At 41.0% G+C, this 23,098-nt stretch overlaps 1 protein-coding gene across 25 annotated transcripts in view; it reads left to right on the top strand.

Annotated features, from left to right (window-relative positions):
• Positions 1-23,098, top strand: part of SH3D19 (SH3 domain containing 19) — a 202,644-nt gene that overhangs the window by 128,442 nt on the left and 51,104 nt on the right. For 8 of the 25 annotated variants that reach the window (XM_054553564.2, XM_054553573.2, XM_054553567.2 and 5 more), the window contains exons 3-7: positions 5,414-5,454; positions 13,524-13,566; positions 15,968-16,106; positions 16,236-16,398; positions 17,247-18,251. In XM_054553564.2, the coding sequence (XP_054409539.1) occupies positions 5,414-5,454; positions 13,524-13,566; positions 15,968-16,106; positions 16,236-16,398; positions 17,247-18,251 (1,391 nt within the window). Of the gene's footprint in view, positions 1-5,413; positions 5,455-11,172; positions 11,214-13,523; positions 13,567-15,967; positions 16,107-16,235; positions 16,399-17,246; positions 18,252-23,098 lie in introns of all 25 variants that reach the window. The other 17 variants (XM_054553568.2, XM_054553566.2, XM_054553563.2 and 14 more) reach the window with 5 other exon arrangements.

Genomic DNA, 23,098 nt, shown 5'->3' with positions numbered 1-23,098 from the left:
ATCTTTGAACTTTTTTGTGGGATTTATTTTTTAATAGAGTTAAATATGAAACTAAATATACATAGCTACTTGATCAGCATGCCCATTTCCTGGGAAACATCCTGAGAAGGATGACCTAAAGGAACAGAGGTCTGTGTTTTCAATGGGGGAAATATAGCGTTCACAAAGGCTTGTAGGTTTGTTTTGTTCTCTTGGTTTTGTTATTGCTTTGGCTTCATAGGAGATTAGGTATATGAGAAGTATGTGTTGTGAAACTCAGAATGATTGTAAATGGTAAATAATAATTCAGCAGAAATGCAAATCATTTAAATTTAAAAGGTAGGGTTATAATAACTATAGGTTAACCCACTGGTTATGGCAGGATAGTCCCAAAAATTTCAGCCATATATATTGTGAACAACAGAAATGTTTTTATTGGAAAATAGGGTAGGAAATTTAACGTATCTTGAGACTCTAATATGTGCCCAGTACTATGATATATATTTCAGAGAGTTTTCTTATTCAGTCTTAGCAACAAGCCAAAAGATAGGCACTAGTATCCTCATATTACAGATAAGGACACAATTCCAGCAAGTAAGTAAATTGGCCAGCTCACACAAATCAGAAAACACCTCTAGCTGATACAGATTCTGTACTCTTGCTGGGCGCTATGGCTCACGCCTGTAATCCCAGCACTTTGGGAGGCCGAGGAAGGCGGATCACGAGGTCAGGAGATTGAGACCATCCTGGCTAACATGGTGAAACCCCATCTCTACTAAAAATACAAAAAAATTAGCTGAGCGTGGCACCTGTAGTCCCAGCTGCAGGGAGGCTGAAGCAGGAGAATGGCGTGAACCCAGGAGGCGGAGCTTGCAGTGAGCTGAGATCGCGCCACTGCACTCCAGCCTGGGTGACAGAGCAAGACCCCGTATCACAGAAAAAAAAAAAAAAAAAAAGGGCCGGGTGCGGTGGCTCACACCTGTAATCCCAGCAGTTTGGGAGGCCGAGGTGGGCAGATCACAAGGTCAGGAGATCGAGACCATCCTGGCTAACATGATGAAACCCCATCTCTACTAAAAATACAAAAAATTAGCTGGGCATGATTGTGATCGCCTGTAGTCCCAGCTACTCGGGAGGCTCAGGCAGGAGAATGGCGTGAACCTGGGAGGCGAAGCTTGCAGTGAGCCGAGATTGCGCCACTGCACTCCAGCCTAGGTGACAGAGCAAGACTCCATCTCAAAAGAAAAAAAAGAACAGATTCTGTACTCTTCCAACAGTTATGCTGCCCCAGTGGGTATATCATGCTTTCTACTTACATGCCTTGTATAGGGGAACACCTCTTTTTAAAACCATCAGATCTTCCAGACTTATTCACTATCACGAGAACAGCATAGGAAAGACCCACCCCCATAATTCAATCACCTCCCACCAGGTTCCTCCCATGACACATGAGAATTGTGGAAGTTAAAATTCAAGATGAGATTTGGGTGGGGACACAACCAAACCATATCATTTCACCCCGGCCCCTCCCAAATGTCATGTCCTCACATTTTAAAACCAATCATGCCTTCTTAAGAGTCCCCCAAAGTCTTAATTCATTTCAGTATTAACTCAAAAGTTCACAGTCCAATGTCTCATCTGAGACAAGGCATGTCCCTTCCGCCTATGAACCTGTAAAATCAAAAGCAAGTTAGTTACTTCCTAGATACAATGGGCATACAGGCATTGGGTAAATACAGCCATTCCAAATGGGAGAAATTGGCCAAAACGAAGGGGCTACAGGCCCCATGCAAGTCTGAAATCTAGCAGGGCAGGTCAAATCTTAAAGCTCCAAAATGATCTTAAAGCTCCAAAATGATCTCCTTTGACACCAGGTCTCACATCCAGGTCATGCTGATGCAAGAGGTGGGTTCCCATGGTCTTGGGCAGCTCCACGCCTGTGGCTTTGCAGGGTATAGCCTCCCTCCTGGCTGCTTTCATGGCTGGCGTTGAGTGTCTGCAGCTTTTCCAGGAGCACAGTGCAAGCTGTCAGTGGATCTACTGTTCTGGGGTCTGGAGGACGGTGGCCCTATTCTCCCAGCTCCACTAGGCAATGCCCCAGTAGGGACTCTGTGTCGGGGCTCTGACCCCACATTTCTCTTCTGCACTGCCCTATCGGAGGTTCTCCTCGAGAGCCCCACCCCTGCAGCAAACTTCTGCCTGGACATCCAGGTGTTTCCATAAATCCCCTGAAATCTTGGTGGAGGTTCCCAAACCTCAATTCTTGACTTCTGTGCACTTGCACACTCAACACCATGTGGAAGCTGCCAAGGCTTGGGGCTTGCACCCTCTGAAGCCACAGCCCAAGCTCTATGTTGGTCCCTTTCAGCCACAGCTAGAGTGGCTGGGAGGCAGGGCACCAAGTCCCTAGAGTGCACACAGCAGAGGGACCCCGGGCCTAACCCATGAAACCATTTTTTTCTCCTAGGTCTCAGGGCCTGTGATGGGAGGAGCCGCCATGAAGACCTGTGACATGCCCTGGAGACATTCTCCCCATAGTGTCTTGGGGATTAACATTTGGCCCCTTGTTACTTATGCAAGTTTCTGCAGCCATTTTGAATTTCTCCTCAGAAAATGGGATTTTCTCTTTTATCACATTGTCAGGCTGCAAATTTCCCCAACTTTTATGTTCTGCTTCCCTTATAAAATTGAATGCCTTTAAAAGAACCCAAGTCACTTTTTGAATGCTTTGCTGCTTAGAAATTTCTTCTGCCAGAGGCCCTAAATCATCTCTCTCAAGTTCAGAGTTCCACAAATCTCTAGGGCAGATGCAAAATGCCACCAGTCTCTTTGCTAAAACATAACAAGAGTCACCTTTGCTCCAGTTCCTAACAAGTTCCTCATCTCCATCTGAGAACACCTCAGCCTGGTTTTCATTATCCATATTATTATCAGCATTTTGGGCAAAGCCATTCAGCAAGTCTCTAGGAAGTTCCAAACTGTCCCACATTTTCCTGTCTTCTGAACCCTCCAAACTGTTCCAGCCCCTGCCTGTTACCCAGTTCCAAAGTCACTTCCACATTTTTGGGTATCTACAGCAGCACCCACTCTACTAGTACCAATTTACTGTATTAGCCTGTTTTCACACTGCTGATAAAGTCATACCTAAGACTGGGCAGTTTACAAAAGAAAGTTTTGTAAACTTTCTTTTTGGACTCACAGTTCCATGTGGCTGGAGAGGCCTCACAATCACAGCAGAAGGTGAAAAGCACATCTCACAAGGCGGCAGACAAGAGAATAGTGTTTGTGCAGGGGAACACCTCTTTTTAAAACCATCAGATCTCATGAGACTTATTCACTATCATGAGAACTGCACAGGAAAAACCCGCCCCCATTATTCAATCACCTCCAACCAGGTTCATCCCACGACACAGAATTGTAGGAGTTACAATTCAAGATGAGATTTGGGTGGGGACACAGCCAAACCATATCACTGAGTGACTTAAAACAACAGAAACTTGGCTGGGCGTGGTGGCTCACGCCTGTAATCCCAGCACTTTGGGAGGCCGAGGCGGGCAGATCACGAGGTCAGGAGATCTAGACCATCCTGCCTAGCACAGTGAAACCCTGTCTCTACTAAAAATACAAAAAATCAGCTGGGCATGGTGGTGGGTGCCTGTAGTCCCAGCTGCTTGGGAGGCTGAGGCAGGTGTGAACCCGGGAGGCAGAGCTGGCAGTGAGCCAAGATCACACCACTATACTCCACCCTGGGCAACAGAGCGATACTCTGTCTAAAAATTAAAAAAAACAACAAAAACAAAAACAGAAACTTATTGTCTCACAGTCTTGGAAGCTGGAAGTCTGAAATCAAGGTGTCAGCAGGGCTATGCCCCCTCTGAAACTCATAGGTGATTTCTTCCTTGCCTATTAGCTTATGGAGGTTGACCAGCAATCTTTGGTGTACCTTGGTTTGGCTCTTCAGATGGCCATCTCTAAGAAACCAGTTATGTTGGATTGGGGCCCATCCAACTCCAGTATGACCTTATCTTAACTAATTACATCTGTAATGACTCTATTTTCAAGTAAGATCACATTCTGAAGTCCTACTGGTAAGGACATCAACATTTCTTTTTGAGGGAGGATATGCTTCAACCTGTAACACCTTCTATGTTCCACCCCAATCAATACATCTTCCTTCTCAACAAAAGAAACAAAGGATGTTTTAAATTCATAATATCATCCCTGCCAAATCAGTGGTAGTGAGCAAGGAGATTGTGATGTATTCACTAAGAGGGCTGTTACCCCTTCCATATTACAGATTGAGTATCCCTAATCCAAAATCCAGAATGCTTCAAAATTTGAAATTTTTTGAGCAGTAGTAACATAATGTTCAAAGGAAATGCTCATTCTATCATTTCAGATTTCAGATTTTTGGATTAGGGATACTTAACTGGTAAGTATATAATGCAAATATTCCAAAATAAAAAGAAATCCTAAATAATTCTGGTCCCAAGCATTTTGGAAGAGGGACATTCTGCTTCTACCTTATACTAATTCTTTTTTCATGTAGCTGTTTTACAGAAAGCCTTTAAGCACTCTTTAAAAAATCAGTATTACTGTAAACAGTTGTATCTTTATATTACAGTCCTTGCTTTAAGGTATCAGAGACCTCCTAGAGCTTAATCTTTCCCTCTGTATAGCACAATAGTATTGTCTTAGTCAATTTTGTGCTCCTATAATACCACAAAATGGGTAATTTATAATGAACAGAAATGTATTGGCTCATGGGTATGGAGGCTGGGAAGTCCAAGATTGAGAGGCTGGTATCTGGAGAGGGTCTTCTTGTTGCTGTGTCATCCCGTGGTGAAAGGCAGAAGAGCAAGAGAGGAAGCAGGGTGTTGGGAAGGAGGGGAGAAAGGGAGAGAAAGAAAGGGGAGAGAGAGACAGGGAGTCTGGGAGGGAGAGGGGAAAGTCTCACAAGATTATTTTATTTTTAGGTGGTGGTTTTAAATTCTAATCTTAAGAAGAAATGCTGTTGGTCCTTAGGTCAAATTGACTATATAGATTATGTACTTTGATGTGATATATGAAGACAGGAATTTCAGTGTCAAACACAAAAGAGCCATAAGGAATAAAGTTCTTTTGAGCACCATGTAATGCTGTCTAATTATGAGTGGTATCCAGATTTTCAGTGGAAGATATAGTATGTAAGCAGCTATGAAAGCAATTTTAAGGCAAAATTTTACTTACGCTGCAAATATATTTCCCATAAAACAAATTAAAGGCAAGTTTTAAAAATTTCTTTAATTTTTGATTTGTAAAGAGGATAGGCCAGTAAACAATGTGTCAAACTTGTGGCTTAGCACCATATTGAATCCCAGAAATGACTCGGCTTATGAATGACTCTTTTCAAAAGGATTAATGAATGTATAATAAGTTTTCTTTCTTTTTCTAGCCAAGGACCCTTGTCATCCATTAGAGCAGTAATCAAGAGATGTAAGTTTGTTTTTTCCTTCTCTGTATTTTCCTCTGTAATAATTTTAAGTGATGATTTAAATTTCCAGTAGGTGATTGTATTTGACAAATCTACAAAGAACCCAAGAGTAGCTTCTCCTAAGAAGTATTAAAGCATTTCAGACAAACAGCTACTTTTCAGCTTATATTTATTGATAAGCCAGTTTCTCAGAACTGTTTTTCTCTTACAGAACAAAGCTGGGGTTTTTTTTTCCTTAATCCCAAGTGTGATACTATAAAGCTGTTTTGTTTTTTTAATTTGCCTATCTAGTTAGTTTCTGTGATATAATATAAATTTTATGTAGTGGCCAGGCACGGTGGCTCACGCCTGTAATCCCAGCACTTTGGGAGGCCAAGGCGGGTGGATCACGAGGTCAGGAGATCAAGACCATCCTGGCTAACACGGTGAAACCCTGACTCTACTAAAAATACCAAAAATTAGCCGGGCGTGGTGGCAGGCGCCTTTAGTCCCAGCTACTCGGGAGGCTGAGGCAGGAGAATGGCGTGAACCCAAGAGGCAGAGGTTGCAGTGAGCTGAGATCGTGCCACTGCACTCCAGCCTGGGTGACAGAGCGAGACTCCATCTCAAAAAAACAAAAAAAAAATTATGTAACTGTTTTCTAGAGTTAGAGATATCTAACAGGTTTAAGAAATATCAAATCCTGGCCAGGCACGGTGGCTCACAGCTATAATCCCAGCACTTCGTTGGGGGCCGAGGCAGGTGGATCACCTGAGGTCAGGAGTTCCAAGACCAGCTCAACCAACATGGTGAAACCTCGTCTCTCCTAAAAATACAAAAATTAGCTGGGCGTGGTGGCAGGCACCTGTAATCCCAGCTACTCGGGAGGCTGAGGCAGGAGAATGGCTTGAACCCAGGAGGTAGAGGTTGCAGTGAGCCAAGATTGCACCACTGCACTCCAGCCTGGGCAACAAGAGCAAAACTCTGTCTCAAAGAAAAGAAAAAAGAAGCATTAAATCCTGTTCCTTTTGGTTCATTTGTTTCTACAGGTACTCTTTCACAATATATTTTTTAACTGTATAAGTGCCTATAAAGACGGGCTTATACTACCACATCAAGATAGAAGTGCTAAGAGTAGAATTCCCATCAGAAAGGAACATTTCTATTTTCTGTCCTTATCTCTTGGTTAAAACTTCAAAACTTGCTACTAGTGTGGTATTTTAACACTTTTTTAAATAAAAGGCTCTGGAAAGGTGTCTTTAAAAATAGAACATGGATTGCCTGTGTTAGAAAAGGATAAAGATAGGATTTTAGATGTTCTTTGCATTATTTGAGCTGAGGTTACCACCCTGAGGAGAATGTGCCCTATTTTTAGAAACATAACTTGGTTGTTTTTTTCTTCCCCCGATACATAGTCTCTCACTGTCGCCCAGGCCGGACTGCAGTGGCGCGATCTCGGCTCATTGCCACCTCCACCTCCTAGGCTCAAGCAATTCTACTGCCTCAGCCTCTTGAGTAGCTGGGATTACAGGCACCCACCACCATGCCTGGCTAATTTTTGTATTTTTAGTAGAGATGGGATTTCAGCACATTGGTCAGGCTGGTCTCCTGACCTCAAGTGATCCGCCCGCCTTGGCCTCCTAAAGTGCTAGAATTACAGGCGTGAGCCACCACGTCCATTATGAATTTAGGGTATTCACAGGTCATGAAGAACATGCATTTGAACAATTCCAGTGAAAATTTTACAAGGTGACAATACAGAAAAATATGCCGTGTTTCCCCACTCCATTTTTTTTCTTTATTGGTGAACTATAAATATGTGGGAATGCTATGGTATAGGATGAAAAGAATTCAGACATAAAAATGAAAAATTCTTGATAGCCTTTCATGCCTTATAACCCTTGGGTTGGGGCTGGCAGGCAATGACGGGCAGAGAGATAATTTAAATACAAAATTAGGATCTAGAACTTAGGCAAGAATTTGTTGGCTGGAGATATAACTTAGAGTAATCATTGTTATAAGCAAAATCCTGGAAGTAGCCAAACATGTAGGGAGAAAGTACACAGGATAGGAAAGATGAGAAGGGATAGAATCTCAGAGACACTGACGTCTGAGTACAAGCTATGCCTTCAAGAGGCATAAGGCAAAAATGTATGACCCAATGAACCCAGCCCTGCTGTGAAAGGCCTCCTTTCACTGAGTCGTATCTGTGGTCTCCTGCCCTTTGTTCCCTGGCTTCTTACCTTAACTCCCTAGGATTTCAGGACTTTTTTATTAGGGAATCACAATCTGTGCCTGACTTCCCATGAATCCCCCAAGATGGATCTTGCTCACCTAGAGGCCCCTATGCTGTGCAAGGCACAGCTAAGACATGGGGAATAAAAGCTGAAAAGGGGTGGTCAGAGTTATAAAAAACAAAAACAAAAACAGGACACAGCTGTGTTTTAGAGGTCAAAGGAGAAGATTTTAAAAGGAACAGGCGAATCACCAATAGCTCTTAATACTACAGCCAGGCCAAGCAAAAGGTGTTGAGAACAGGTTATTGTGTCTGGCACTTAGGAGGTCAGTGGAGACCCACGAGAGAGCAGTTTCAGTAAATACTGAAGTTGGAAGCCACACTTCAGTTTCAACAATGAATAGAATATGTGGAAGTTGGGGCGGCTAGGGTAGCCTACTGTTTTATGAAATTTGGTGGTGAACAGGAGAGATATGGGCTGTAGTTTGAGAAGGAGGCAGAGCTAAGGAAAGAGGAGATCTGACCGTGCTTAGGATGAGGAAGCATGAAGACATTTGTAGGCAGCAGGGAAGCAGTCAGTGGAGGGATCAGACTGGGGCCATGAAAGAAGAGAAAACGGTGAAACAGGGCCCTAGCAGAGAGAGGAAGGAGGATATGAAACAAAGAGAAAACCCTTGCTTTGAGGTAGCTGGTGTTTTTTGGTTTTTAACTCAGCTGTCTGTTAATTCTTCTGTCAGTCACTTTGTAAACACTAAAGAAATATTTGTATTTATTCCTGATGTTTAGGCAAGAAGGCCAAACAGATCCTTTCATGATAACATATAAATACAGAATGAGGAACAATTGTGCCATTCCCTTTTGTTTTCTTCTTTTTGCCTATTCTATAAGAAAAAGCTGTAAATAATTTTTATCTTAGCCAGCCCATTAAAATGTGTGTGTTACTATCCCATACTCAGTCATCTAACCCTGGAAAGCAGAAAGACTTTCTCCCATTTTTAAAGTGATATTCCTTAACTGGTTGTAGTTCAACTTATTTCATAATGATTCTGGTTCTAGTCAAGCCTTGGGGTCCTTTTCTTTGCATGTATTCTTGTGAGTCCTGAGTATTTTTGGTAAAGTGTTTTGATGTATCCTAATTGGATACATCTAGAATTTTATGTTCTTCCTTTCATTAACTTTTTAAGAGAAAATTATTTTCTGAAATTCAGACTTAGTTAATATTGTTGACCTACCATAAGTCAGGAACTGTTTCCATACATTATAAAATGACACTGTGCATGGTAGGTGTTGACTCATTTTACATGTGGTAGTGAAACTGAGTCCCAGAAAGGTTAAGTGGCTTCACAAGGTAGAGCCGAGATACGAACCTTGCTTCCTGACTTCAAGGCCATTGAGCTTTCTACTCCACAGACGTTCTTGTTATCATGTCAAATACATCTAACTCTCATACCCTGTCCCAAACAAATGTAGTCAGTAAGTTTCTTATATTATTGTGATTTTCATTGATCTTTCATTCTTAGTTCATTGATCATTCATTCATAGTTCTATAGCAAGGGTATTTATAATTAATAATCCTTCTGTGTGATTTTTTCTTCTGACATCATTTTATTGATAATTTTGAATTATTTAGATCAAGACTAGCTAGCATCCCACTCTCCTGGCTCCATACAGAGTTAAACTGCTTCAAGAAACAAACCGCTCCTAGCCTTGCTCCTAAAGGGCTGTTGGACCTGGGGTAATTCATTTAACCCCTCTGTATCTCAGTCTCCTCCTCTGTGAAGTTTGAGTAGGACGATCGCTGAGGGCCTTTCCAGTCTTGTGATCCTGCTGGAATTTGAGAAGATTCTTTATTCGTGGTAATACTGCACATCTACATCTCAACTTTAACATGAATATGTTTTGTATTTAGAATTTAACCACTTGAACTCGAAAAGTTTGAAAATAGGCCAGGCACGGTGGCTCACACCTGTAATCCCAGCACTTTGGGAGGCCGAAGTGGGCGGATCACCTGAGGTCAGGAATTCGAGACCAGCCTGGCCAATATGGTGAAACCCCATCTCTACTAAAAATACAAAAATTAACCCGGCGCAGTGGTGGGCACCTGTAATCCCAGCTACCAGGAAGGATGAGGCAGGAGAGTCACTTGAACCTGAAAGGCAGAGGTTCCAGTGAGCCGAGGTCATGCCACTGCACTCCAGCCCGGGCGACAGAGAGAGACCCCATCTCAAGAAAAAAAAGAAAAAGAAAAGTTTGAAAATAATTCTGTAAAATGATAGGATAACTCTAACTGAAAATACTGCCTTTATTCTGTGGCATTAACCCAAAACGTACCAGACCAGCAGCTTGTGGCAGAAAGGTAAAATGGGACATGCTTGTCTATATGGGCACTCTGGCAAATTCGATTTTCCTGGCAACTACAGCAAATTTGTTTAATCTGGGAAAGTGAGAATGAGATGTATAAGCGGATAGTTGAGAAATTAGCACAAAGAGCATGAGACAACACAATGAAAATCTGCAGTGAAAACCGAAAGTGTTTGTAGCTATTAATCTTGTTCAGCACTGACAGAAGTTGTCAGTTTTTCCAGAAGGATCAAGAGAGAAAAGAAAGATTTCGTAGATGAGTGAATGTGAAAAAAAACAGACAAGGAGAGGGGAAAGCAGTGATTCTTAAATGATGTGCAGAAGGAGATCTGTAAGTACGACTGCAAGACCCCTCCGTGTTCTGCAGCGGCAGTGCCACTCTGCTGCCAGGGGGCCTGCTATGAATGACCTCTGGTGTGAACGGACAGAATCAAGTTAAAATTGCTGATTTGAAACAATGTAGATCGACTACTGAATTACCTTTTAAGTACTATTCATACTTTAAAATCAATGCTTATTGAAGTAACAAATTGATTTTGCAAAATAGTTTTTAGATTTTTTAAAACTGTTGTTAAAAACTGCGGACAGGCCAGGCATAGTGGCTCATGCCTGTAATCCTAGCACTTTAGGAGGCCAAGGTGGGCAGATCACTTGAGGTCAGGAAGTCGAGACCAGTCTGGGCAGCATAGCAAAATCCCGTTTCTACAAAAGATACAAAAAGGAGCCAGGTGTGGTCGTGCATGCCTGTAGTCCCACCTACTCAGAGGGCTAAGGCAGGAAGATCACTTGAGTCAGGGAAGTCGAGGCTGCAGTGAGCCAATATTGCGCCACCGCACTCCAGCCTGGGTGACAGAGCAAGACCTTGTCTCAAAAAAAAAAAAAAGAACCACCTATAAGCGGGTTTTTCGACTGGTTATGTGTGTGGATATCCTGGTCTGCACAGACAAATCTTTGCAGCAATATTTCTTTACTCTCTGAAACTGTGGATCATCAACTTTCCTTTTCCATTTAAGTGTGCATAGCAGGGAAAAACAGTGGTATGGCAAGACAGTCATGCTCCTGAATTCCTTTTAAAGCTTAGGCAACTAGGTTCACTCTTTTCTCTTCCTTTCCTCTTCTATAACCCCTTCTTTTTTTCCCTTAGCACTCATGAATAGTACACAGCAAAAATGCCCCGTGGAAGAGGTATGTTTGTGACGATAACATGAAGTCTTTTAAAAGTGTTATCCCTGCTGATTTCAGCGTTAGTGATGGTGGTGATGTGATTGTAGCAAACTTGAATGGGCCTCTGACTTAATGAAACCATTCTTATAAATCAGACACACCATGCAGAGCTCTAGCCTCCCTGTCAGCTTGGTTTAGCTCTTGATAAAAATGTTTATTAATAGTCAGTCAAACCAGTTGATGATATGAATATGAGGACATCCTCCAAGTAGAAACCCAGGTATTTTGGTTTCAGATGTTAGAGGTTTGCTTTGCCAACCCAGCAGAGGTTCACCTGTTACGGCTCCAATCCAGCCTAAACTTCATTCCCCAATTCCACTTCCACCCCTGCCTCCCCCGGTTTTGACAGCCTCCTTGTTCAGAGAGAAGCAGAAGTTAATAGGGGGGAGGAAAGATCTATGCTTCCAGTCTTTTCAAATACGAAGAATTGAACAAGTTGAGTATTACAGAGATATGAAAGCAACTGGTTAAAATAGTTTATATCTGAAACAAATTTCCTTTGTTTACAGATCTTTACACTATAGTATTAGAAGATTTTTTTCCCCAAAGGGATCTTTAGAATATGTTCCTTGAAAAATAGAGGTAGGCTGGGCGTGGTGGCTCATGCCTGTAATCCCAGCACTTAGGGAGGCCGAGGTGGGAGGATCACGAGGTCAGGAGATCAAGACCATCCTGGCTAACATGGTGAAACCCCATCTCTACTAAAAATACAAAAAAAAAAAAAAAAATAGCCGGGCGCGGTGGCGGGCGCCTGTACTCCCAGCTACTCAGGAGGCTGAGGCAGGAAAACGGCATGAACCCGGGAGGCGGAGCTTGCAGTGAGCCGAGATGGCACCACTGCACTCCAGCCTGGGCGACAGAGCGAGACTCTGTCTCAAAAAAAAAAAAAAAAGAAAGAAAGAAAGAAAAATAGAGGTAATAGTCTCTATTACATAAAAATTGAAAAATTGACCCCATATGGGTCGGGCGCAGTGGCTCATGCCTGTAAAGCCAGCACTTTGGGAGGCCAAGGCGGGTGGATCACAAGGTCGGGAGATCGAGACCATCCTGGCTAACACGGTGAAACCCCGTATCTACTAAAAATACAAAAAATTAGCCAGGCATGGTGGCAGGCGCCTGTAGTCCCAGCTACTCTGGAAGATGAGGCAAGAGAATGGCGTGAACCCAGGAGGCAGAGCTTGCAGTGAGCCAAGATCGTGCCACTGCACTCCAGCCTGGGTGACAGAGCAAGACTCTGTCTCAAAAAAAAAAAAAAGAAAAAAAAATGACCCCATATGTAATATGTTCCAGATTATCTGATTAAAACTTAGTTTACTTTATAAAGTAAAATTTGGGAAAAAATTTAAACTATCAAGCTTAAGGACTTGAGTTTGAGACTTAAGGAAAAAGTCAGTGCTGCATATACAATAATATGTGCTATAAACAAGTTTAAAAAAGTGATTTGAACACCTTTTACATTTATTATTATATCTTAGTTTAAGTAATAAAAGGCTAGGCATAGTGGCTCATGCCTGTAATCCCAGCACTTTGGGAAGCCCAGGCAGGAGGATCGCTTGAACTCAGGAGTTTGAGACCAGCAACATGGCGAAGCCTTATCTCTACAAAACATACAAAAAATTACAGGGGCATGGTGTCATGTGCCTGTAGTCCCAGCTACTTGGGAGGCTGAGGCAGGAGGATCACTTGAGCCTGGGAACTTGAGGCTGCATTGAGCCCTGAACATCATGTCACTGCTCTCCAGCCTGAGCAACAGAGTAAGACCCTGTCTCAAAATAAATAATAAAACAACTTAAAGGTTATAAAATTTCAGATAAGTTAGACAAAAGATGAAAGTTTGACCAGTTTCATTCTACAATAGATTTATAAACAAACATCACAAAAGCATAGTCATATAGATTGTAATAGATATTTAAAATTTTTTCTGCCCAGTGTTACTTCATGTCATCATCTTAATGCTCCAACCATGCAATTTATATTTAATAGCTGTCTTCTTTTCTGTGTTCATTCTTCAAACTATTTTCACAACTACAGAATGTTCTTTGGGGAGTTTTTGAAATCTATATATTATGCAATCTCCAATACATAACCATAATTAACTTTATGCCAATAAAATGATTGTTTTGATTTACTTTTTTATTTAAGGATATTAAAATTCATACATTCTGTATGATGTCAAGTGTAAGCTTTTTCCAATTGTGTACTTTGTAAAAATTTAAACCCTTACCGAACATACTAATTTTGTACTATACTAGTTTATTCCTTCTTCAACAGCTTCTCGGACTTCTATTCAGAGTGAACTTCATCGAGATAGAAGGTATGGTTATATTTATAATGGAGGACATATATTAGACTAATAATTGAAATAAAAGTGTGTTATCAGGTAGCAAATTAAATGTTTCACTTTCATAAGCAATGTATTCTTGTATTCTGCTTCATCAGTATATCTCCTGAATTAACTTATAAGTTTGAAAGATGATTTTGCTTGAGAGAAGAGTGATACAGGCTTGAAAATGTTCTTTTGAGTATAATTATTTACTGAAGTTGATTTTTTAAATGTTTATTAAACATCTGCTACATGTAAAGCATTGTAACTGCTTCAGAGAAATGCTTTGTACCTCATGCTACTTATTACATGTTGCCTAACCAAATGGATGGATGACAGGACAGAAAATTGAATGGAAGGATAAAGAAAGGAAAAGAGGAGGTAGGCATGATGAATAAAGGCTGGATGGCTTTTTGGAAAAAGGAAGGGAAAAGAGAAGGGAGGAAAGATAATATTTGGGTAGATAGAAGGAAGGACCAGTGGACAGATGGACAATAGAATGGACGGAAGGATGGATGGACAAATGGCTAAATGGATGGACAGATTTTTTTTACATTACATCATGACATTCAATCAGATAGAGAGGTTTTTATAAGTCATGGTCCCTGCTGTCAAATTGCTTACAGTATAGTATAGAATAATGAAGGACAAGGCCTTTAGAGTCAGAACCAAATTCAAATCCTGACCACCACTTTCCTACCATGTGACCTTGGATGACAAGCTGCTTAATCTCTCTAGCTTCTTTATCCCAGCTTTAAAATGGTGCTAATCATACCTATTCACAAGGTTGTCATAAGAATTAATGTACATATGATGCTTAACGTTTATTAACTAATAACTCTTACTATTTAGTTAGACAAAAGCTGTAAGCAAAGGTTCTTAGGAAGTGCAGTTCAAATTTAATCAATGATCAGGTTCTGCTGTTTCACAATGTAGCATGAGTGTGTGTGTAATGCATAATTTTGAGAATGACAGTGCTTTTTTGTTTTTATTTTCCATGGAGTGCTAGAGAAAGGCAGAGCAGGTATTATCATCCATGTATGTTCCATGAGAAAACAGAGTTTTCCAATCAAAACTGTTGATTGATTTGTTCAGGGTCACACGGTTGGTGTTTGCTAGGAAATCAGGTTTAAGACAAAATTTAAACATGCTCCAGGCACGGTGCCTTACACCTTTAATCCCAACACTTTGGAAGGATTGCTTGAGGCCAGGAGTTCGAAACCAGCCTGGGCAAGATAGCAAGCCCTCATCTCTAAAAAAGATTTTAAAAATTAGCCAGGCATGGTGGCATGTGCCTGTAGTCCCAGCTACTCAGGAAGCTAAGGGGCGGGGAGCTCGAGGCTGCAGTGAGCTATGATTGCGCCACTGCACTCCAGCCTGGGCGACAGAGTGAGGCCCTGTCTCTACAAAATTAATTAATTATTTTAAACATGAGAATGTAGAATCAGATTAAGAAAAAGATAAAAGGAGTCATGCCTAAATCACTACAGCTCTCCAGTATTAAAGATTAATCATCAAATCATATACAAACCTGACCATGAACCCAGAGACACATATCAAAGTCTAGAAGTGAACATATAAACCCAAAACACTTAAACATAACTGTGAATTGGAACAGAGATGAAGTAAGGCAGAAGAGGATATTCTTTTCAAATGGTAGTTTTTCATTTCAGAGTATGCACTTTATAATAACAGAAAACCAAGCTGGGCGCAGTGGCTCACACCTCTAATCCCAGCACTTTGGGAGGCTGAGGTGGGCAGATCGCTTGTGGTCAGGAGTTCGAGACCAGCCTGACCAATATGGTGAAACCCCATCTCTACTAAAAATACAAAAATTAGCCAGGTATTGTGGCACACGCCTGTAATCCCAGCTGCTCAGGAGGCTGAGGTATGAGAATTGCTTGAACCTGAGAGGCGGAGGTTGCAGGGAGCCGAGATCGAGATCACATCACTGCACTCCAGCCTGGGCAACAGAGTGAGACTCTGTCTCAAATAATAATAATAATAACAGAAAAACAATTCCATTTGACTAATGGGCTTTTATACCTTACACTATATGTCTGCCCTAAGGCTAGATAGCCCTGGAATGAAGAGATTGTATAGGCCTTACTTAGTACTTATCCTTATCAACCAAGGCAGAGCCAAGTGTGCCCAGGGTCCAACTCTAACTTTTTGAGGCCAAAGTCATAGAGGATGATTGTCATTTGCTCTCTTGAAACCTGTCTGGGTGTACTGTCAGAGACAGCCCAGGCCTGACAGGTCATTTCTGTGACTGTGTTAGTTCTTGTAACTTTTTTGGTTGGTGGTGGTTTTCATGAATCTTTGAACATTTACAGATAGACAATAGCTTGATACCATCCTGCAAAACCTCACTGAGGCTTCTGTCCACTAGGCGCCCAGAGATCACCATCGTGGCAGCTGAGCCGCTGAGGCCAGCCTCGTGGTTTCCAGGAACCCCACCCCCAGGACTGGGATTTCCTACATCATCTGTAGCAGGCTCTTGGAGGCCTAATGAGCTGGTTCCTGCTGAGGTGAATAAACATTACATTATATCTTTGCATTTTATTTTTTAAATGAAATTGGAAGATAAGAACAGTGAGACTGTCAACACCTTAGCTATTGCCCTTAGATGTCTAAAATCTTCATTCTTTACTTTTCAGCTCCCACCATCTTATGAACAAGTTATAAAAGAAATCAACCAAGTTCAAGTTAATACTACAAATAATAATAATGCTGCTGCTATTCCAAGGCACACTATTACTTCTGCAACTCAGACTGACTTTTCAGAAGAAATAGACAACGATCTGCCTCAAAGTAATGCAAGTAATTTGTCTTCCCTAATTCTGACCTAGTTCTAGGGAAGTAATCCGTAGGCTTCCAGCCTTTAATATAATTTGCAATTTGTGCATAATTCATTGAGCTCTGCTGCCCAGTCAGTGTGATCACTGTGTGCTTGCTTTATTTGGGTGTGCGGTGATGATTATAATAGATTATTCTTACAAACTGCAGCCCCAATCTCTTGAGCTTACCCTATTTATATCACAAAAACATTATCCGTGTAATTCATGGTGGGTATTACCGCTGATTCCCTTTATTCCCTCTGAGAAGAATCTTATATTTAGCAACTTATACTTGATAGGATGCTAAGGGTGGTTGTCCTGTTAGGCTTTTTTAAAGTGTTGCACTGTGGCTTATGCCTTTAATCCCAGCGCTTTGGGAGACAAAGGCGGGTGGATTGCTTGAGCATAGGAGTTTGAGACCAGCCTGGGCAACATGGTGAAATCCCATCTCTACAAAAAAATGCAAAAATCCGCTGAGTGTGGTGGTGTGTGTCTGTAGTCCCAGCTACTCAGGAAGCTGAAGTGAGAAGATCGCTTGAGCACTGGAGGGTGAGGCTGCAGTAAGCCGTGTTAGAGCCACTGTACACCAGCCAGGGCAACAGAGCAAGACCCTGTCTCAAAAAAAAAAATTGTTATATGAAGAGCACTCTTACAGGAAACAGAATAAACATTTCCATTTTTGAATCACTTTTTACTAATTAAAGAAACCAAAATCTCTTGATATTCCATGTATGTAGTTTTAAATCTGTGTGTCTTCTATGTTTTTTTCTTATAAATTGTTAACGTTATGGCTTGTTTTTATTTGTTTTGGTTTTGTTTTGGTCTCGTCAGCACTACAGGCGCCTCTCAAGCCTCTTCAGCCTTTCCCAGCAGTCTTGTCTGGCAATCTTCCAACAAATGTGGCACCTTTAATAGTCTTTGATATTTCTGAAGAACCGAATTGTCCAGAAAACCCCAGTACTACAAGATGTCCAGTGCCAAAACCAAGATCAAAAAGCAACCTCAGACCAATACCCAGAGATTCTCACATTAAAGAGCAAAGTCAACAGAAAATCAGCCCAGCAGCCGTAGGAGAGGAGTCATCCCCAGGCCGGCCCCAGTCTCTGCTGGACAACGCTAGCATCTCAGACAGTCAGGCAGTGATGAACATTATGAACACGGAACAAAGCCAAAATAGTATTGTTTCCAGAATTAAAGTGTTTGAGGGTCAGACAAATATAGAAACCTCAGGACTGCCCAAGAAACCAGAAATTACTCCACGTTCACTTCCTCCAAAGCCTACTGTTTCCTCAGGGAAACCTTCTGTAGCTCCCAAACCAGCTGCTAACAGAGCTTCTGGAGAGTGGGACTCTGGGACTGAGAACAGACTCAAGGTGACCTCCAAGGAAGGACTCACCCCATACCCTCCCCTGCAAGAAGCAGGAAGCATCCCAGTAACCAAACCTGAATTGCCAAAGAAACCAAACCCTGGCCTTATACGAAATGTTAATCCTGAGATTCCGGGAAGAGGGCCCCTGGCTGAGAGCTCTGATAGTGGGAAGAAAGTGCCAACTCCTGCCCCGCGGCCTTTGCTGCTGAAGAAATCTGTTTCCTCAGAAAACCCCACCTACCCTTCAGCTCCACTGAAACCTGTCACTGTTCCTCCCCGACTCGCAGGGGCATCACAAGCCAAAGCATACAAGTCACTGGGAGAAGGGCCCCCAGCCAACCCCCCAGTTCCCGTTCTGCAGAGCAAGCCCTTGGTGGACATTGATCTCATCAGCTTTGATGACGATGTTTTGCCCACCCCATCGGGGAACCTGGCTGAAGAATCTGTTGGTTCAGAGATGGTTCTAGGTGAGTGAAAAATCAGCAGTGGAGGGGAATCTAAACTCATGATAGGGTATTTTAAATGGCACTTGCTGTTTTAGTTTCTAGTACCTAAGTTATTGAGGTGTGCGTATGCAAGTATGTGCACATGCATGTGTGTGTATACAAACAGAGGAATGAACAGAGAGATCAAGAAACATGGAGCTATGTGGGGAATGGAAACAGCGAGGGAAGGGAAAATATGGGATGGGGGTGATGGAGTCAGAAACGGGGAGACACATGCATCGATCACTATTATATGAGCCAGAAGTAAGCAGACTGGTGCTAGGAGCTAAACTATAATAGGTTGTGGGGCTGGCTCCCCTACTCTTGGCAGATAGAAGTTCAGACTTCACATTGAAAGGATCCAGGGAGGTTAGGGAACATGTAGAAGGATGCAGAGGAAGCTTCTTTAGATGGGAAGTCATGCAGTGGCGCCGGAGGGACTCCTCAGATGAAATGGGCCTCAGCTGGGAGTGCTGGGAGAGGGGCCAGCTCCAGGGGAGGACTCGAAAATGTACGGAATGAGGACCCAGCCACATGTTGCAAAATTGTTCCTGTAATCTTCACAGAACATCTTCCCTTGAGAGTGAAAAGTTTTGTAAATAAAATACAACAGATGTAAGTTAGCTGCCAAGATCAGTACAATTAAATATCCCAGAAGGCAGAGAGTATGTTTTCTTTCCTCTAACTGTTCCGTTGGAGAGTGTGATGGTAAAGCTTATCTTTGATTTGTCAAACTAAGCTGCTCTACTTGTCATTGATAAGATTTCTTTTACTGCTGTTGACTTATTTGGGTGGAATGTGTGAACATATAAACTTAATAGAATTTTCAAAAAGTTAACTGTCACTGTATAAATGTTTAACATGCCTCAAAATAGTACAGGCTCTGTGACTTCACAGCCACATTCTGCATAGCACAGGTGTGTTTAAAATGAAAACGAACATACATATTATTAAATATTCATCATGCACAGAACATTGTAACTGACACACAACATTTTAGCATATAAACTAAAAGACATACATGGCTTTTGTCCATAAAGGGTGGAAGGAAAAACATTTGAATATATTAAGCTTCTGCAGTGTACCTAATGCTCTGCTAAATACTGAGACATACATTATTTTATTTAATAATTGCAACAACCCTCTGTGAGATATCATTGGCCTAAGTTTGCAAATGAAGACAATGAGACTGAGAGAGATCTATGGATCACTTGCCCAGTGTCATAAAACAATTGTCCAAGTCAGGATTCAAACTTAGTGTTTTTATTCTAAGTCTAGTTTATTTTTCACTGTATAATGTTGCTACCCAATATTTTCATGAATCCTTAACCAGGCAACACTTTAAAAACTTTTCAAGTCTTTGATAATACCATTTTCTTATATAAACCTTTTTGGTATTAACAAGATTCAGAGAAGGACAGGGATAGATAAACCCCAACAGCAGCAAGCTGAAGAAATATTACCTTTTGTAGAACTTGCTAGTTTCTATGGGGATGGCAACTCGACTAATAATTGCTGAGAATTTATTTTGTATCACCTAGCAGATAATTATAGTCATCTTCAAAAAGGAAGGTCAACAATATACTTGCAACATGAACACAGTCTCATGCTTCATACTCAGCCTTTTCCGTTTCTTGATTTCTACCACTTCATTGAACAACATTTAATTATTGGGGCGTTTTTTAGCAAAGTGTGTAATTTGCTTGTGCTATCTGACTTTAACCATTGCTCTTGACTGTGGAGTTATACTGAGCTGAATACTATCTTCTTTCTAAACCTGTCTTTCTTCGTATATTTTGCAACTCACTAGTGACCCCATCACACACACACCAGCCTTCCCTGGAGAAACCCAGAGATCATCCTTGAGTCTTCTCACCGTGTCACACAGTGGCTAGCTGTTCAGATTTGGAGTCTGCCAGGGTCCACCATATTTGTTACATGACCTTGGGCAATTTTCTTAACCTCACAGTGCCTCTGTTTCCTCATTTGTAAGACATAATACTACTCCTCACCTAGGGTATTGCAAGGGTTAAATGTGATTATGCAGGAAAGCCCTATGATCATTAAGTAGTAGTTATTATTGTTACTTCTCTGCCTTCACATCTATTTAGTTACCAACTCCTGCTGGTTTTACCTTCCAAATAGTTCTTGACTCTGCCTCTCCTTTTCATCCTTCCCTGTTCTGCCCCACTTTAGGCCTTTACACTCTGATGACTGCAGCGGCCTCCCAAATTGAGCCCACTCAGACAAGCCTATCACAATCCATACTGTGGCTACCCAGGGGGAGTTTCTAGAATGCACACTGGTGCTTGTTGCCTCCCTACTTATGCCCTCCAAAGGCCTTCAGGATCACCTCTGAATGCCTTGACCTGTGGAGGGATTTTTGTTTGCTTTTTGATTTGGGGCTTTGTGACTTTTTGGTGGTATTTTGATAGCATTGTCATTGTAAATAAAGGTTTATGGTCCTGGGAAACCTTGCCTAATCATCCAGACACCAGGCAGAAACTGGGAGAGGAACACAGGAGAAAGAAGAGAAACTTACAAATAAGTCTTCCCTTCCCTTTCTCTTACCTCAAAAATAAAGAAAATCTAATAAAATAGCATTCATAAAATGAAGTTGCCATATTAATCTCAGGAAATAGAGATCTGAAAATACTGAAGCTATGAAAACATTGTAAAGATTAGAAAAATTATTAAAGGAAAACTCATAAAACAGGCAATTTAATATTGGATTCATTTCTTGGGTAGAATGCCTTCCAGGTTAATGTAATGGAGCCCAGAAGTATTAGCAATTCTTCTTCACACCTTTACAAATCATACCCAGTTGTCAAAAAAGCAGAATGTTTCTGCCGTCAGCCCCATTACATAGACCAGAATAATAGTTTAGCAGCCAATTTCTGCTATTAACAGAACTCAAGGGAAAGAAATGACAGAAAAGCAAGCGAGGGATGGTGAAACTAATTGTGATGACAAGCATATTATTAGAGACTGGTAATGGGCGGAAAACTACTTCATCATCAGTGTTTTTCTCAATCCAGTAATGAAGACCATGCGGATATAGGTGTAAAGAGTCCTCTGCTTGTTCACCAGCAGGTGTGGAATAATTGGTGCTGGTGTGAGGAGGTAGAGGGAAGACAGAATAAACATTGCAAATATAAGTAGACAAAAATGCCATCACTGCAAATAAAAGTAGACAAAAATGCCATTTTCTTGTCTTAGATTCAGATAGGAGATTCTTCTTAAGATGCTCCGTGTTTTTTATTTTTCTGTAGAAGCAAGAGCAGTCTGTGATAGAATTATGGCAGCAAGTTCTTAACCCTTTACAGATTACCAGACTCTGAGAATCTGAGGTAGCCTGAGAGTCTTTTCTCTCCCTTGAAAATAGCCATTAATTCAGTGACTGTTTGGAGCTGTGAGGAAAAAAAAAAAAGAAAATAGCCATTAGCTCATGTGTACACAATTCAAGGTACAATATCCAGAGCTTAGAGGGCCTATTTTGGGCTCTAGATTAAGGACTTCTATACTATAGAATATTGGAAATAAATGTCAATGGACTGCTTAAATAAATTATAGTACATCCATAACAATGGAGTATTGTGTGATAATTAAAAGGGAGGGAGACCTATTATCCCCTACTTTGGACCAACCTCCAGGACATTATTAGGTGAAAAATGCAAGATACAGGATACTTTTTATGTTATTTTAGCTATTGTTTGTGTTAAATGTCAAATGCAATGTACAGTAATGTATGAAAAGGTGGTACAAAGGTTGTCTTTTATGAAGGAGCTGGACAGGAGAGAACGGGGAACCTGGTTTTCACTGTATGCATTTTGATCCCTTTTGAATTTCAGACCATGTGGAGGCATTACCTTTAACAAGATAGTTAATCAATAATCTTTTTAAAATAGCTGAACATAAGCATAATTAGGCTGAAGGAAACTGGGAGAATTATCTCTTGTCATCTTTGCCACTTCCAAAGAACTGCTTCCCCCACTGACCCTCAGATTCTCATAAGTAGAAATTTTTAAAATAATAAAATAGTGATTTATCTAAATGGTTATATTATTCAAGGTTACAAATAGAAGCTACTTGTTATGAACTAAATATGTCTAAATTAGATAAATTCAAAATTTTATATCTGCATTATTTCCTTTTAAATTGAACCCCAAGAAGTTTTTATTTTTCTAGTTACTTTATGGAAAATTTTATGGCCATTATTGCCTTGAAAAAGCAACAAAAGAAACCAGAAGTTTCCTCTTTTGTTCTCTTATTTTTAAGTGGTTTTGTTCTGGTTTGCTTGGCAGAGGTGTTAGCTTAATCTTGTAACTTTTTCCTTATGATTGAATTTATTTTATTGGATTTGTTTCTGTTAGAAAAGTAAAATATATTCGTGGTAACAAGTCAAACAATTCAGAGATTTTGGATTAAAAAAAAAAAATGTAAACTCCCCACAGTAACCAGTGTGAACAAAGTATGCAGCCTTCTGTGCCTTTGGGCATGCCATACCAAAGCTTACACATATACACATAATGGACTTTTTCCAGAAATTTTTACCATACTATACCTGTTACTCAGCAGAGTGCTTTAAAAAACAATGACATTTATCACTTCTCTTCAGGATAATAGGTCTAATTATAATTCATTGTCTCCTTATACCTGCCTGATACCTCATAGTATATCATAGCTGGTTCAGTATTTCCCCTGTTGATGGACATTCAGGTTGTTTCATTTGTTTTTTATTTGTTGGGGTGGGGGGATGTTGTTTTGTTTTGTTCCTTGTTGGTTTTTGCCACACAAAAGTTGCTGCAGTAAATAACCTCATAAGCATG

This window comes from Pongo abelii, chromosome 3 (genome assembly GCF_028885655.2).
Source record: "Pongo abelii isolate AG06213 chromosome 3, NHGRI_mPonAbe1-v2.0_pri, whole genome shotgun sequence".
NCBI lineage: Eukaryota > Metazoa > Chordata > Mammalia > Primates > Hominidae > Pongo > Pongo abelii.
The sequence above is the reverse complement of the archived record's forward strand: the minus strand, read 5'-3'. Positions and strand labels throughout refer to the sequence as shown.